This window comes from Balaenoptera acutorostrata, chromosome 6 (genome assembly GCF_949987535.1).
Source record: "Balaenoptera acutorostrata chromosome 6, mBalAcu1.1, whole genome shotgun sequence".
Lineage (NCBI taxonomy): Eukaryota > Metazoa > Chordata > Mammalia > Artiodactyla > Balaenopteridae > Balaenoptera > Balaenoptera acutorostrata.
In genome coordinates this window covers 91,533,675-91,550,632 of record NC_080069.1, presented here as the reverse complement: position 1 = coordinate 91,550,632, position 16,958 = coordinate 91,533,675, and the positions used below count along the sequence as shown (strand labels likewise).

The 16,958-nt window shown below is 45.1% G+C and overlaps 1 protein-coding gene and 1 pseudogene across 1 annotated transcript in view; both read left to right on the top strand.

The window, feature by feature from the left end:
• Positions 1 to 16,958, top strand: part of TRIM14 (tripartite motif containing 14) — an 83,855-nt gene that overhangs the window by 64,349 nt on the left and 2,548 nt on the right. The window contains 4 exon segments of the mRNA XM_057549158.1: positions 1,179 to 1,341; positions 4,916 to 5,008; positions 8,223 to 8,851; positions 16,764 to 16,932. Coding sequence (XP_057405141.1) covers positions 1,179 to 1,341; positions 4,916 to 5,008; positions 8,223 to 8,758 — 792 coding nt within the window. The 3' untranslated portion in view covers positions 8,759 to 8,851; positions 16,764 to 16,932.
• On the top strand, positions 3,089 to 3,754 carry LOC103010473 (40S ribosomal protein S3a-like; annotated as a pseudogene).

Here is a 16,958-nt window from a genome sequence, read left to right as displayed (position 1 = left end):
AGCCCTCTTTCTCCACAAATTACCTTCTTCCCACCCAAATGAGGATGGGCTCTAGACCTGCAGCTTCCTAGGTAGACAGGGCTTGGAGACCATCCCTCAACCCCTCCCAAGGCCCAGCATCCTTCCTGCCAAGCGCTGGGCCACCTTCCCTCCCTCCTGAGGCATCCACCCGCCCCTCCCAGATTGGGCAGCACCGCCCACCAGCCAGGGCCTGCTCTCCTAAGGCAATCTGCTGTCTTCTAAATCCTTGAGGACAACCCTCCAGAAGGTGCAGACAGGGATCTTAGGTGCAAACAAGAGAATCCACTGTAACTGTTTTAAGCAAGAAAGGAGTTTATGAAAGAGTATTAGGCAGCACATCTGATCTCCAGGAAGGCCAGAAAGTCATGATGAAGACCAGGCCACAGGAGTGAAGTCAAGGCCATGGCACAGACTTGCTCCAGTGTAGACCCACCCTTCTCCACTGGGCAAGATGTCACAGCTCACACCACTGACCCAGAGCACACCCCCTGGAACCTCCACTACTGCTGTCCCTGACAGCTACACGCCACTGTCACCAGCCCACCCTCACTTCCACATCCAAGTCTTGGAGTGGAGATGCTTCGTCACATGCCTACACCATGGGTGCAAAGGGGGCTGGGACAGTTTTCTTGATTCTACTTAGCAAAGCCACACTTAACACAGGAAGGGTATTTAAAAGGTGCTGTGCAGGCAGAAAACAGGACAGGCCCCACTGTGGTGGGCACACCCCCTTGGTCAGCATTCCAGCTGAGCTTCCAGAGTCTTTGGCTTCCCTTTTGGGATATGGTTTCCCGCTCCCCCGCTTCGGACATGCCTCAGGAGCGCCTTCCCCAGGAAAACTGGCCCCTCGCTCTTTTCGTCCCCTGTACCTCAGGCCGACCTCTGTCACAGTGTCTGTAAAGCTTCGGGGGTCCCTTTCGAGGTGGTGAGCAACTTCAGGGCAGGGGCCGTCAGCTTGCCTCCTTCCTCGAGGCGGGGGAGGGGAGGGACTGCCATGGCTGCGGTCCTCGGGGCTCTGCTCCCAGGGGCAGGGCCTGGGCCGGCAGCAGGTGCCACGGCCAGGTGGGGCCAGTGCTCGCTGGCTGGGTTTGTTCCTGGGCACAGTGGTGGAGGCTGGGACGTGGCTCCAAGCCACCCTGAGCCCCACGTGCCCTCGCGCGTGCACGGCTGCTGAGCAGCAGATGCAGCAGCAGATGAGCCTGGGGGAGTCGTGCCACTCCGTGCCCCACTCCTTTGAGCCCGGCAAGAGCTTCTTTAAGGGCCTTGTGGAAGCCATGCAGAGCCCGCTACAGACGCCACTGGACGTCCGCCTTAAGGCGAGTAAGTCACCGTGTGACCAACCTTGGGTCCTTTACTCCCCTAGTGCCCTGTGATTAGAGACAACTGTGAAGATCGCCACCCTAAATCATGTCTCTCCTGCACGGAGGCCCTAGGCTGGGTGGTCAAGGTCTCCTGGGCCTGGGCCCAACCCTCCCTTCCAACCTCACCTCCTACCCATTCGGAGACCAGGTCCTGCTTCTCGCAGCTGCACTGCTCTGCTCCTGCCCCTCAGTTGCTCCCGAGGTTCTGCCACACCTCAGCTTTGCCTGCGCTGGGCTCCCAGCTGGAAGGGCCAACTCCCCCTCCTCTTCCTCTGCCTGGTCAGGACCTACAGCTGTGCTCACCTGGGAAGCCTTTCCAAGAAACCCCGGGCTCGCTCGCTCTCCCGGCCATCTTCCCCCTCTGCCCTGGGCCTGCTCCATCTTCTGCCTGGGGGTGTTTGTGAGCTGGATACAGGGACCCCTCCCTTCCTCTCTTAAATGCCTGGAAGGCAAGAACCACTTTGGGTCCAGCTCTGAGGTCACTGCAAGGCCTGACACAAAGCAGGTGCTCAGAAATATCCATTCATTCATCTCTGCTATTAGGATTCATTCAGACCATTTACTGAGCCCCTGTTATGTGCTGGGCACAGTGGGGTACAAAACAAAGCTCCTGCCTTTGTGGTGCTCAGTCTTTTAAGGGGAAGATGGACAACAAATGAATATATGTCAGCGATAAGAAGTGCTTTAGGGACTCCCTGGTGGCACAGTGGTTAAGAATCCGCCTGCCAATGCAGGGGACATGGGTTCGAGCCCTGGTCCAGGAAGATCCCACATGCCGCGGAGCAACTAAGCCCATGCACCACAACTACTGAGCCTGCGCTCTAGAGCCCGCGAGCCACAACTCCTGAGACCACGTGCCACAACTACTGAAGCCCACGTGCCTACAGCCTGTGCTCCACAACAAGAGAAGCCACTGCACTGAGAAGCCCGTGTACTGCAACGACACTCGCCGCAACCAGAGAAAAGCCCGCGTGCAGCAACGAAGACCCAACGCAGCCAAATAAATAAATAAATAAATTTATTAAAAAATAATAATAATAAAGCTGAGTAAGGAGAATAGAGGGTGACCAGGAGGAAGAGCTATTTTCTATGGGAAGTGGGAAAGGCCTCTTTGAGAAGGGGATGTGTGAGCTGACCTGAAGGAGGGGCTGGAGATCATTGTGGTCACATGCATGGACTCCGGAGCCAGACTGCCCAGGCTCCTATCCCAGGCCCACCACTTCCTAACCCTGCCATCTTGAGCAGGGCACCTAACTTTTCTATGCCTCTGTTTCCATATCCATAAAATGGAGATGATAATATATTCCTGTCTCATAGAGTTGTTGTAAGGATTAAATGAGTTCTTACGTGTAAAGTGCTCAGAATGGCGCTCAGGCATAATAAGCACCATGTGAGCGTTAGCTATTATTGTTGCTGCTGCTGTTATATCTGGGGGAAATGTCTTCTAGGCAGAGGGAGAAGCAAGTGCAAAGGTCCTGAGGCACAAGGTAAGAGTAAGTTTGGCATGTTGAAGGAACAGCAAAGGGCAGGTGGGGGGAGTCAACAGGAGTAGATGTGGGCGCAGGAAGGGAAGAAGAGAGAAAGAGATACCAAGGAGACTCCACAGATTTTGACCGGAACAACTAGAAGGAAGTTGTCATATTCTGAGATGGAAAAGAGCATTTAGACTTGGAGGGAATGGCCGTTTTGGCTCTCTGAGCTGCACCATGGTGGTTTGCAAGAGCAAATGCCTGACGAAAGGCAGTTAAAAGGGAGCCAAGAAGAAAATGGTCGATCTGTTTTCTAAGGAAGGTTGGTACGGTGTGAAAGCACCAGCTACGTTCCATATAAGAAATATTGGAAAAACCCTAGTCATGAGAACTCTAGGAACCAAAACTGCATTTGATGGCCTCAAGGGTTATCTTTTGGAAGTGAGCCTTGCTGACCTGCAGAATGATGAAGCTGCATTTAGAGAATTAAAGCTAATTCCCGAAGATGTTCAGGGCAAAAACTGCCTAACTTTCGTGGCATGGATCTTATCCATGACAAAATGTGCTCCATGGTCAAAAAATGGCAGACCATGATTGAAGCTCATGTTGATGTCAAGATTACCAATGGTTATTTGCTTCATGTGTTCTGTGTTGGTTTTGCTAAAAAATGCAACAATCAGCATTACCCCGTGTGGTAGACATCTTCATTATCCCCCATTTTACAGATGAGGAAGCTGAGGGTCAGAGAGGTTAACTGACTTGCCCTAGGTCACACAGCTGGTAGGGGTAGAGGCAGAATTCAAACAGGCTCTGGTCCCAAGGTCTGTGTTCTGATCCCCTGGAGTCTGCTTCCTCCCAGGCCATCACCCCTCATCCACCACCAGATAAGACCATCATTCTTACTATCACAGGTAATACTGAGAGGTACTGACTCCCAGGAAGGCCACAGGGAGATGGGGGTCTTGCAGCACCACTGCCCTTCCAGTGTCCCGCCTCACCTCCCTACCTGTGAGTTCCACAGACATTGCAGGCTCAACAGGCTGAAATGGAATCCAGCATCTTCCACACCTCAACCCCCAATCCTCTGCTTCTTGACTCCAATCTACTCTTCATTCTCCACTCCCATTAGAGTTAAGCGTTGGTACTTGTGCCACTGCAGTATATCCTGAACCCAGCCCCTTTTCCATCCCTGCTGGCCCAGGTCAGGCTTGAGCCTACCAACAGGGCCTCTGCCTCCACACTCACCCTGCCCCATCCACTCCCCACCAGAGAGAGCTTTGGAGATTCTTCTGCTCATGTCTACACTCCTTCAAACACCTTCCATGGCTCCTCACTTTTTACATGACGCTCCTAGCACCTGTCCTTAATGTCTTTGCTCCTGCTGTATCCTTGGGAAAGCCTCCCATCCTTTTTCTGGGTGTCCAAATCCTCCCCATCCTTTAAGGGCCAGCTGAGGTGCTTCCTCCTCCATGAAGCCTTCGCTGACCCCTCCAGGCCCTGGAGCCCTTTCATGTCTCCTCTTCGATCTGGAGCACTCTCTGCCTTGAGCAGTATAGCTCAAGCAAGCCCATTTCTCACCTCATTTACCTGACTGAGCTGTTGGAGACAGGGACCATGACTTGGGTTTCCCCTGAACTCCCTCTTACCTGGATGAGACCTGAACGCGACCTTCCTAAGGGTTCAGCTTTAATTTCTTGTTTTCGGTCTTTATCCTAGAATTTGCATGTCTGCCATGAAATTGCCCCCTTCCTTGACTGCTGAATACATGGTTGACTCTCAGGATGGTCCTGGAGCCTGCTGTCTCCTCCCCATGTCCAGGCCTCACTCACACTGGCCTGTCATTGCTCAGTTTGCTTCGGATCCTGGAAAGTGTGTTTCTGTATAGATCTGAGCCTTGTCCTGAAGTTTTCCTGTTACTGTGAATTTGCATTTCCTACTTAAATTTGCATGCAATTCTTGGGGAGAGATTATGCGAATCTCCAGTTCTGTAATATTTTTAGTATGTTTTGTAATTTGTGCTGCTTGCATGAACACCAGGCACTCATTTCTCACAATTCATTACAGACGAGAACTGCCAGCTCTCGGGCTCCTCCGGCGCCCAGCCGGGTTCCCTGTTGAAAACAAGCCCCTCACCAGAGCGATCACTCTTCTTAAAACGTTAAGACCCCAGGAACGGGGAGAGGGTGAAGAGGGCGCGGGGTGTACTGGTGGGAGGGAGGGTCACTGAAGTAGAGGCCCCCCTTCTTCCCTAAGAGGCCCGACTTCAGTTTTCTTAACCCTTATTATCAGTTTTTTAAAAACCACAGAAATAATACACGTTCACTGTAGAAAAATTAGAAAACAAAGAAAAGCAAAGTTTTTTTTTCTTTCTTTTCTTTTTTTAAAAGCTTTTTTAAAAAATATTTTCAGGTGAAGTTTTATTTATTTATTTATTTTTAAATTTATTTATTTTTGGCTGCGTTGGGTCTTCGTTGTTGCGTGGGCTTTCTCTAGTTGCGGTGAGCAGGGGTGACTCTTCGTCGTGGTGCACGGGCTTCTCATTGCGGTGGCCCCTCTTGCTGCAGAGCACGGGCTCTAGGTGCACGGGCTTCAGTAGTTGTGGCACGCGGGCTCAGTAGTTGTGGCTCATGGGCTCAGTAGTTGTGGCTCACGGGCTTAGTTGCTCTGGGCATGTGGGATCTTCCCGGACCAGGGCTCGAACCCGTGTCCCCTGCATTGGCAGGCAGACTCTCAACCACTGTGCCACCAGGGAAGCCCCGCAAAGTTTTTTTAAAAGAAAATCACTCATAAATCACTGAAGAGCTTCGGAAATTTTTCTGCTCACATACCCAAGCAGACACGTAGTAGTAGATCACTACTATTATTTGCCCTTTTAACTTTCTTTGGCATATCTATATACATACTGTGATAAATATTTAATATATATATTTTTTACAAACATGGTGTCATATTCTACATCCTGTTTTGTAATCTGTGTTTTCATTTACTGATATATTATGAACATCTTTGTTCCCTTAAAAAATTATACAGGTAATGCATGCTTCTTGTAGAGAATTAGAAATTACGTATACGAAAAGAAAACAATTGCCTGGCCCAGAGTTAAATGATGTTAATTTTTGGCATATATTCTTTCAGACATTTAAAAAGTATATATGTCTACAGATTTTAAAAAATGGGATCATATTACAGATATTCTTTTGTAATTTTTAAAATTTATTTATTTATTTATTTGTGGCTCCACCACGAGGCTTGCAGGATCTTAATTCTCCAATCAGGGATCGAACCCCGGCCCCCAGCAGTGGAAGTGCGGAATCCTAACCACTGGACCGCCAGGGAATTGCCTTCTTTTGTAATTTTAAAAATTTAATAGTATAGATTGAACAATTTTCTATTTTAATAAACACAGATATTATGGTTGTTTTTAAAGGATACATGGTATTCCATTGAATATGCCATGTTTAAATCAATCTCATATCGTATTGTTGGACATTTAGGCTGCTTTACATTTTCATTTCTATAAACAGTGCTGCAGTAAACATCCATTCTTGTACCTCTTTGTTGAATTAATGAATAAGTGACCGAATATACCTTAGCTCATTTTTGTATTTTTTTTAGGAGTAATTTCTCAAAATGGAATTACTAGGCATGCATTTTTTTAAACTAAACTTTAACAAATATAAAATACATAAAGAAAAGTGTACAAATCAAAGGGCTGTAGCTCAATGATTTTTCAAAAGTAAACACATTCATTAACTTCCTTCAGACCATGAAATGGAAACTTCCAGCTCCTCAGAATCCTTCCTCATGCCAGTTCACTATCCCGAAGGGTAACTACTCTCCTGACTTCTAACAGTAAAGATTACTTTTGCCTGTCTTTGACCTTTATATAATGAGATCACTCAGACTACTCTTTTGTGTCTTGCTTCGACAGAACAACGTGACGTTTGTGAGATTTACCCATATGACTGTGTGTAGCAGTAGTTTGTTGATTTTCACTGTGGTGTAGTATTCCATTGTATGAATGTAGCACACTTAATATTATTGATGGACATTTTGGATTGTTTCAGCTCTTGCCTATAATGAATAATGTTGCTTTGAATATACCTGTACATGTCTTTTGATGCACCATGAATGCATTTCTGTTGGGTATTTACCTAGGAGTGGGAGAAAAGGATGCCCAGTGTAAACACTTCTATGCAACATTGTTCTAGATGTCCTAGAGAGTGCCTTGAGGCAAAAAAAAAAAAAGAGTAAGCTATAAGGATGGGAAAAGGGAAAAAAAGATCATTATTCAAAGATGACAAAAAAAAAAAAGATGACATGATTATTTACAGAAAATCCAAAATAATCTATAAATAGTTACCAAATGAATTTAGAACAGCTGCTGGATGTAATGTCAGCATACAAAAATCAATTGTATTTCTATGTATTGGCAATAAACAATTAGAAAATGAAATTTTGAAAACATTATTTTCAGTAACACTTTTAAAAAGCTAGGAATAAATCTAACAAAAGATGTACAAAACCTCTCTACAGAAAACTCCAAAATATTACCGAGAAAACTATCCGGCAGTATCTACTAAAGCTAAACATCCACATGCCCTAAGACCTAGACTTTTCTCTGACTTCATGTCTACAGATGTGTATAATGCAACAAGAACTGTTATTGGAAGTTTAAATCACCACCACCTTTCTGGAGGACAGTTTGGCAATATTTACCAAAGGCCTTAAAATCACAATCATCCCCGTTGACCCAGCAATTCTTCTTCTAGGAATATATCCTAAATAAATAATCAGATACATAAAGATGTGTTCATATTAGTGTTTCCAAAACCTTTTTAAAAAGCGTATTTTTTAAGGCAGGGGGAGGGGATAGGTTAAATTATAATTCATCTATACATCAAAATCTTAAGGTTGCCATTAAAATGCTCTTATAAGAGAATATTATTTGATGTGGTAAAATGTTCATAAATACATCAATAAATTTAAAAAGCAGATTACCCAAGAGCCTGCATAGTATGACACCAACGTTAAGAAAAAAACTATAAAGGGGCAAGTAAAGAAAAAAATTGGAAGCATATACACCCAAGTGTTAACAGTGATAGGATTATTTTTTATTAAATTTTTAGAAATTGGCAACAAATTCCATGGTACAAAATTCAAACCGTACAACGGGTGTGCACTAAAATGTTCTCTCCTGCCCGTGCTCCCCAGCCACCGCCCCACTTGTGATTTCCGTGTTTCCCTGCATTCTACCCTGAACACTTGCGGGACAGCGGGTACCAAGCAGAGTCGGTTTCCCGGGGGCGGGGCAGGGAAGCGGCACTGGCCCCGCCCATAGGGCGTGGCCCGGTGTCCCCGCCCTCCGCAGACGCGCGCACGCCCACGCTGGAGCGAGACGTGCTACACGCACGCTTGCGCCTCTCGGCAGACCGCCCGAAGGTGCGTTGCGGCCACCTCGGCGGGCTGGGTCTCAAGCCCGCGCTGCATTTCGACGCGCTGTGGCAGGTGCTGGGCCGCGACTGCTTCGACGCCGGCAGCCACTACTGGGAAGTGGACGTGCAGGAGGCGGGCGTCGGCTGGTGGGTGGGCGCGGCCTACGGCTCCCTGCGGCGCCGCGGGGCCTCGGCCGCCGCCCGCTTGGGCTGCAACCGCCAGTCCTGGTCCCTCGAACTATATGACCTCGAGTACTGGGCCTTCCACGACGGCCAGCGCAGCCGTCTGCGGCCCCGCGACGACCCCGACCGGCTCGGGGTTTTCCTGGACTAAGAGGTCGGCGTCTTCACTTTTTACGACGTGACGGGCGGCATGACCCACCAGCACACCTTCCGTGCCGCCTTCCAGGAGCTGCTCTACCCGGCCCTGCGGCTCTGGGAAGGGGCCATCAGCATCTCCCGACTGCCCTAGGGGCCGACACCTGAGTGGCCACCCTAGGCTCTCTGCAGGTCTGGTCTCACCCGATCCAGACGATCCAGACGTGGCTGGTCTACTGCCGCCTCTGTAAGCATTCCCATCCAATCCCCTACCGGTCATGCCCTGTGCCTTGAACAGTTCCTCTCCTAGGTAGGCTAGTTTCAAACGGGCCCTAAACACAGGTCCTCTGCTGCTGCTCTCTCATCCGAACTCCCCACCGCCACCAGGGCCCTTCTACTACACTGCTTTTAGTCCAGGTTCCTGAAAGGACACACCCACAGGTGAGCCCTAAGCATCCTCACCATGTCAGAATACATGATCCTCAGCCTCAGAACATTCTCCCTCATACAGCACTCAGAACCGCCTGGCACATAGTAGGCGCACGGTAAATATGTGAATGAATAAGAGTCGCTAAGACTCTTCTGTCCCTTAATGTCCCTTGGATCTGCTTCCTCCTCTCCACTCTCCTTCAGCTTGTCCATGTCACTCCCTTAAGAGCAGCTGCAAGAGCTTCTTAACACCTCCTGGCCTGAACCCTTTCCCATGCTCATCCTCCACCCTACAGCTAGAGTAATCTGCGTGAAATCTCACTTAACCTCTTAGAACTATCAAAAGGTTCCCAAGGACTATGGCGGGGGGTGGGGGGTGGGGTGGGTGGGAGCACTTTACCTTAGCAGTCAAGGCTTTCCTAGTCTGCCCCAAACTACATATCCTCATCTAGCTCCTACTGCTCTTTTCAGAGACCCTCCAATCAGAACTGTGTGTCACATAGTTCCACCTCTATACCCTTGCCTTTGCCATTTCCCATATAAACACATTTATGCAGGAAAGCCCCTTCTTTTTGCCTGTCTGTTTTCCCCAGGCTTAACTGCCCCCAGGAAGTCTCCCCAAGCTACAAGAATCTCTCCCTATCAGATCCACAATCTGGGACCTGTCTTTCCAATTAGATTGGAAGATTCCTAAGGGCAGCCATGTCCTACACCTTACCCACCCTGAAAAGTTCAGAAAGTTCCTTCCCTCCAAGGCAGCGAGTGAATGACCACTAGCTGGCTGCTATTGAATCAGAACAGCTGAGCTGGGAGGGTCTCACAGATCACTCAGCCTGACCCCATTGTACATTTGGGGAGAATAAGGTCCTGAAAGAAAGTTGCCTAAAGTCACCCACGGTGATTAAGGGCTCAGCCACCTCCCAACCCTCAAGCATGTGTCTCACTTGCCCCCTGGCCCAGCCCTTCAGGCCCAGCTTTCAACCTGGAAGATTTTACTGCTTATTCATTTCTTAGGGGATGTTGGGAAGAAATCAGCAGGTGACTGTTGCTAAGCAACCACAGGCAGTTTTCCCAACCGTCTTGGAATCAAAAGGAGAGGAACTAACTATGAGTGGGGTTTGGGCAGCTCAGGCATCCCTATGCTCCTCAGATCCAAAATGTTGCCAGGGAAACCCAGAGAGCCCCTGCTTTCCAGAAGGTAATGATGAAAATAGAGAAAGCCAAATCAGCAGGGCCTCCCAGGGAGATCAGCCCCTCTAGTAGGGAGGGAAAGGCCTCTTTCCAGGGTCTGTGCCTCAGTTCTGAAGGTTCAGCATCCTGTCTGTCAAATTCCTTATATGGTTTTGAAGTGGTACTATGTAAAAGTATCTTCTTAGGTGCTTGGCAGGAAGGCAGTGGTAGGGTGAGGAAAACGCAAAGCTGAATCTCCCTCAGGGTTTAAGCAGACTCTCAGTGCGTTAATTGGTTTGAACCACGTAAAACTGCCAATTTCCAATAGTTTTTTTATATGGGGCAATGTAATGTAAGTAGAATACAAGGCAGAAGGAACCTCAAAAGTGGCTTTAGTCCTAACCAAATCATTTAAAACTCTAGCTTGGATAGATGTCTTCAGCACTATGCTCCAGGAATGCTGAGAAGAGGGAAATTAATTCTACTGGGGATGGCCCAGAGCTGAATTCTGACAGGCAGAGGGCATTCCTGACAGAGGAAGATGCATGCACTTGACCCCGTATCTCTGTTCATCCCTGCAAACCAAGATTTATTCCCAGACCCACGGCTGCAGGGTCCAAGTAAAAATACTTGCTATTTTGTCAGGTACTGTTCTAATGCTTTACAGCTATTAACTCATTTGATCCTTACATCACCCCTAGGAAGTAGAAAGTTATCCCAATTGTACACATGGCAAAATTGAGACACAGAATGAGTAACTTGCCCAAGGTCACACAGCTAATGGTGGAACTGGGGTCTGTACTCATCCACCATGTCCAGGTGAATGCAGCCAGTCTCTAGCCAGTGCCTACTCGCTCTGGCCCCTCTCTTTTTTTTTTAACATCTTTATTGGAGTATAATTGCTTTACAATGGTGTGTTAATTTCTGCTTTATAACAAAGTGAATCAGTTATACATATACATATGTTCCCATATCTCTTCCCTCTTGCGTCTCCCTCCCTCGACCCTCCCTATCCCACCCCCCTAGGTGGTCACAAGGCAGAGCTGATCTGCCTGTGCTATGCGGCTGCTTCCCACTAGCTATCTCTTTTATGTTTGGTAGTGTATATATGTCCATGCCACTCTCTCACTTTGTCACAGCTTACCCTTCCCCCTCCCCATATCCTCAAGTCCATTCTCTAGTAGGTCTGTCTTTATTCCCGTCTTACCCCTAGGTTCTTCATGACCTTTTTTTTTTTTTCTTAGATTCCATATATATGTGTTAGCATACGGTATTTGTTTTCCTCTTTCTGACTTACTTCACTCTGTATGACAGACTCTAGGTCCATCCACCTCACTACAAATAACTCAATTTCGTTTCTTTTTATGGCTGAGTAATATTCCATTGTATACATGTGCCACATCTTCTTTATCCATTCATCTGTTGATGGACACTTAGGTTGCTTCCATGTCCTGGCTATTGTAAATAGAGCTGCAGTGAACATTTTGGTACATGACTCTTTGAATTATGGTTTTCTCAGGGTATATGCCCAGTAGTGGGATTGCTGGGTCATATGGTAATTCTATTTTTAGTTTTTTTTTTTTTTTTTTCACACACACACACACTGTATTTTATTTTTACAAGAGATAAATAGACTGACACCAAGCATTGTACATGGATGACCACAACAAAGGCAACAATGATTGCAATTACCAAACATGAAACACACTCATACTATGTCATAATATTGACATTCAGTCCAGTAATCCTCCACTGTAACAGCTCCTTTACTTTGCAGTGAAAATTGATTTGTATATTCTTTGCCTCTGAGTCCTTGTGGGATTTTTTTTTTTACTTCAGACAGAAAGTCACAAAAATTATACTCATCCTCATCAGTTCACTCAGTCCCATGTAATTAATTTTTTTTTTCATCTTGATCTTTTGTTAGCACTTTTATGAGTTCATCAGTTTTTCATTAGAGTTCTGAAAATGCTTATTCATTCAGTTCAGCAGTACAGTCAGTTACCAGAAACCTGTACTTGTCAGAGTCTTTTCCATGAATTTCTTGAAGATGAAACCCTTTTATAGGAACATATTTGCAAAAGCATCAGAGTACACCCAGAACTGTCTGTAAATGACAAAAGACTTAAAAATGACCACAGTTAAAGATTTGATGAAAGTTCATAATAATGCAGTTGACAAGAAAATTAGTTATTTCTGAGATACACATTTTAAAGTAATAACTAGGATTATTACTTACAACATTATACCAGAACATATAAGATTTTTAGAAATTTCATGTAATGTCTGAAACATTTATATTAACATATTTCCATACATATTTCCATACAAATACAAATATAAGATTTTTAGAAATTTCATATAATGTCTGAAACATTTATATTAACATATTTCCATACATATTTCCATACAAATACAAATACAAGATTTTTAGAAATTTCATGTAATGTCTGAAACATTTATATTAACATATTTCCATACAAATAACCCAGTGAAAGTTTAGTATTAGTTGTTTTGTTTGTTTGTTTTTTTATACTGCAGGTTCTTATTAGGCATCAATTTTATACACATCAGTGTATACATGTCAATCCAAATCGCCCAATTCAGCACACCACCATCCCCACCCCACCGCAGTTTTTCCCCCTTGGTGTCCATATGTCCATTCTCTACGTCTGTGTCTCAACTTCTGCCCTGCAAACCGGCTCATCTGTACCATTTTTCTAGGTTCCACATACATGCATTAATATACGATATTTGTTTTTCTCTTTCTGACTTACTTCAGTCTGTATGACAGTCTCTAGGTCCATCCACTTCTCAACAAATGACTCAATTTCGTTCCTTTTTATGGCTGAGTAATATTCCATTGTATATATGTAGCACAACTTCTTTATCCATTCGTCTGTTGATGGGCATTTAGGTTGCTTCCATGACCTGGCTATTGTAAATAGTGCTGCAATGAACATTCGGGTGCATGTGTCTTTTTGAATTACGGTTTTCTCTGGGTATATGCCCAGTAGTGGGATTGCTGGGTCATATGGTAATTCTATTTTTAGTTTTTTAAGGAACCTCCATATTGTTCTCCATAGTGGCTGTATCAATTTACATTCCCACCAGCAGTGCAAGAGGGTTCCCTTTTCTCCACACCCTCTCCAGCATTTGTTGTTTGTAGATTTTCTGATGATGCCCATTCTAACAGGAGTGAGGTGATACCTCATTGTAGTTTTGATTTGCACTTCTCTAATAATTAGTGATGTTGAGCATCTTTTCATGTGCTTCGTGGCCGTCTGTATGTCTTCTTTGGAGAAATGTCTATTTAGGTCTTTGACCATTTTTGGATTGGGGTGTTTGTTTCTTTAATATTGAGCTGAATGAGCTGTTTATATATTTTGGAGATTAATCCTTTGTCCGTTGATTCATTTGAAAATATTTTCTCCCATTCTGAGGGTTGTCTTTTCGTCTTGTTTATGATTTCCTTTGCTGTGCAAAAGCTTTGAAGTTTCATTAGGTCCCATTTGTTTATTTTTGTTTTTATTTCCATTTCTCTAGGAGGTGGATCAAAAAAGATCTTGCTGTGATTTATGTCAAAGAGTGTTCTTCCTATGTTTTCCTCTAAGAGTTTTGTAGTGCCCAGTCTTATATTTAGGTCTCTAATCCATTTTGAGTTTATTTTTGTGTATGGTGTTAGGGAGTATTCTAATTTCATTCTTTTACATGTAACTGTCCAGTTTTCCCAGCACCACTTATTGAAGAGACTGTCTTTTCTCCATTGTATATCTTTGCCTCCTTTGTCATAGATTAGTTGACCATAGGTGCGTGGGTTAATCTCTGGGCTTTCTATCTTGTTCCATTGATCTATGTTTCTGTTTTTGTGCCAGTACCATATTGTCTTGATTACTGTAGCTTTGTAGTATAGTCTGAAGTCAGGGAGTCTGATTCCTCCAGCTCCATTTTTTTGCCTCAAGACTGCTTTGGCTATTCAGGGTCCTTTGTGTCTCCATACAAATTTTAAGATGATTTGTTCTAGCTCCGTAAAAAATGCCATTGGTAATTTGATAGGGATTGCATTCAATGTGTAGATTGCTTTGGGTAGTATAGTCATTTTCACAATGTTGATTCTTCCAATCCAAGAACATGGTATATCTCTCCATCTGTTGGTATCATCTTTAATTTCTTTCATCAGTGTCTTATAGTTTTCTGCATACAGGTCTTTTGTCTCCCTAGGTAGGTTTATTCCTAGGTATTTTATTCTTTTTGTTGCAGTGGTAAATGGGAGTGTTTCCATAATTTCTCTTTCAGATTTTTCATCATTAGTGTATAGGAATGCAAGAGATTTCTGTGCATTAATTCTGTATCCTGAAACTTTTCCATATTCATTAATTAGCTCTAGTAGTTTTCTGGTGGCAGTTTTAGGATTCTCTATGTATAGTATCATGTCATCCGCAAACAGTGACAGTTTTACTTCTTCTTTTCCAATTTGTATTCCTTTTATTTCTTTTTCTTCTCTGATTGCCGTGGCTAGGACTTCCAGAACTATGTTGAATAATAGTGGTGAGAGTGGACATCCTTGTCTCGTTCCTCATCTTAGAGGAAATGCTTTCAGTTTTTCACCATTGAGAATGATGTTTGCTGTGGGTTTGTCATATATGGGCTTTATTATGTTGAGGTAGGTTCCCTCTATGCCCACCTTCTGGAGAGTTTTTATCATAAATGGGTGTTGAATTTTGTCAAAAGCTTTTTCTGCATCTGTTGAGATGATCATATGGTTTTTATTCTTCAATTTGTTAATATGGTGTATCACATTGATTGATTTGCGTATATTGAAGAATCCTTGCATCCCTGGGATAAATCCCACTTGATCGTGGTGTATGATCCTTTTAATGTGTTGTTGGATTCTGTTTGCTAGTATTTTGTTGAGGATTTTTGCATCTATATTCATCAGTGATATTGGTCTGTAGTTTTCTTTTTTTGTAGTGTCTTTGTCTGGTTTTGGTATCAGGGTGATGGTGGCCTCTATTTTTAGTTTTTTAAGGAACCTCCATACTGTTCTCCATAATGGCTGTTATCAATTTGCATTCCCACCAACAGTGCAAGAGTGTTCCCTTTTCTCCACACCCTCTCCAGCATTTATTGTTTCTAGATTTTTTTTTTTTAATATTTATTTATTTATTTATTTATTTATGGCTGTGTTGGGTCTTCGTTTCTGTGCGAGGGCTTTCTCTGGTTACGGCAAGTGGGGGCCACTCTTCATCGCGGTGCGGGGACCGCTCTTCATCGCGGTGCGCGGGCCTTTCACTATCGCGGCCCCTCCCGTTGCGGGGCACAGGCTCCAGACGCGCAGGCTCAGTAGTTGTGGCTCACGGGCCCAGCTGCTCCGTGGCATGTGGGATCTTCCCAGACCAGGGCTCGAACCCGTGTCCCCTGCATTAGCAGGCAAATTCTCAACCACTGCGCCACCAGGGAAGCCCGTTTCTAGATTTTTTGATGATGGCCATTCTGACAAGTGTGAGATGATATCTCATTGTAGTTTTGATTTGCATTTCTCTAATGATTAATGATGTTGAACATTCTTTCATGTGTTTGTTGGCAATCTGTATATCTTCTTTGGAGATGGCCCCTCTCTTATTAGGCCTGTGATGCTTTGCTTTTGCCCGGTTACTCTGTGGGACTTAAGTCTACCTTTGGATTACCTTCCATGGGCTCTGAGATGAGGTCTTACACCCAGAGGGAGATTTGAGAGTTTGGGATTCATGTAGCAGATTCAGAGCTGGACTATAAAGGACAAAAACTGCAGTTTTGGTCCACAATCAATTGTGACCTCAAGCTAGTCACTGTACTCCTTGGGGCGTCATCTGTAAAATGGGGTTAATGACCCTACCTGCAAGTGCTGTGAGGCTCAAATGAGCCCAGAGGATATGAACTTGCCTTAAAAACTGTACAGTACTGTACCATGCCAGGACCTATCAGCATCCCCAGTGGAGTTCCTGTTGTGCCTGACACGGTGCTGAGACAGCCGATACTCCTAGCTGCCATCTGGCAGTAGCAGGAGCCTCCGTGAATATTCAGCACAGGACTGAGCTTCCTTGGGGTCCATGTCTGTAATGGTACTGATCACTTATTCTCTTTCAGACTTGAATTTATAGAAATTTCCTTATTGATAAGAGCAAATTGCTTGCAGATGTGGTTTTAATAAAATATGAATACCGTCCCTTTTAACCGTGTTCTTCATTGGAAGTTTGTGTTGCTTCAGGTACACGGCACCCAGGCCTGGACGGGGCCTTGCTCATTTCCCACCCCCTCCACAACTTTCTTGCTCTAGTCAGCTGGTCCTTGATGGAATATCTCTAGTAATGGGGGGAGTTCACTATTTCTGAAGGTAATTCCTGTTAGAACTTCTTACTTATGTGGCAACAAATTCTGCCTCCCAGCTGTTCCTATCCAAGATAATATGTAACTTTGGGCAACTTTTGATCAACATTGAAGCCATTTGTGGTCACTTACTAATTTTTAGAGATTTCAGGGACCCTTTCTTGTCTACTGCATGATATCTTCTGTTTCTGCAGTTCGTCTTTGCCAGGGAGAAGGGGACAGTGATGATGGCCTGGTGGAGACACAGCCTAGCAGAGGGCACACAGAGGTGGCCCAGCGCAGCCAGGGCATGGTGGGCAGGAGTCCATACCATGAGGAGAGGACAGGCTGCCCAAGAAGCCAAGCTGCATACGAGGTGGGACGGTAAGCATAAGGGGGAGGGGGGGCCC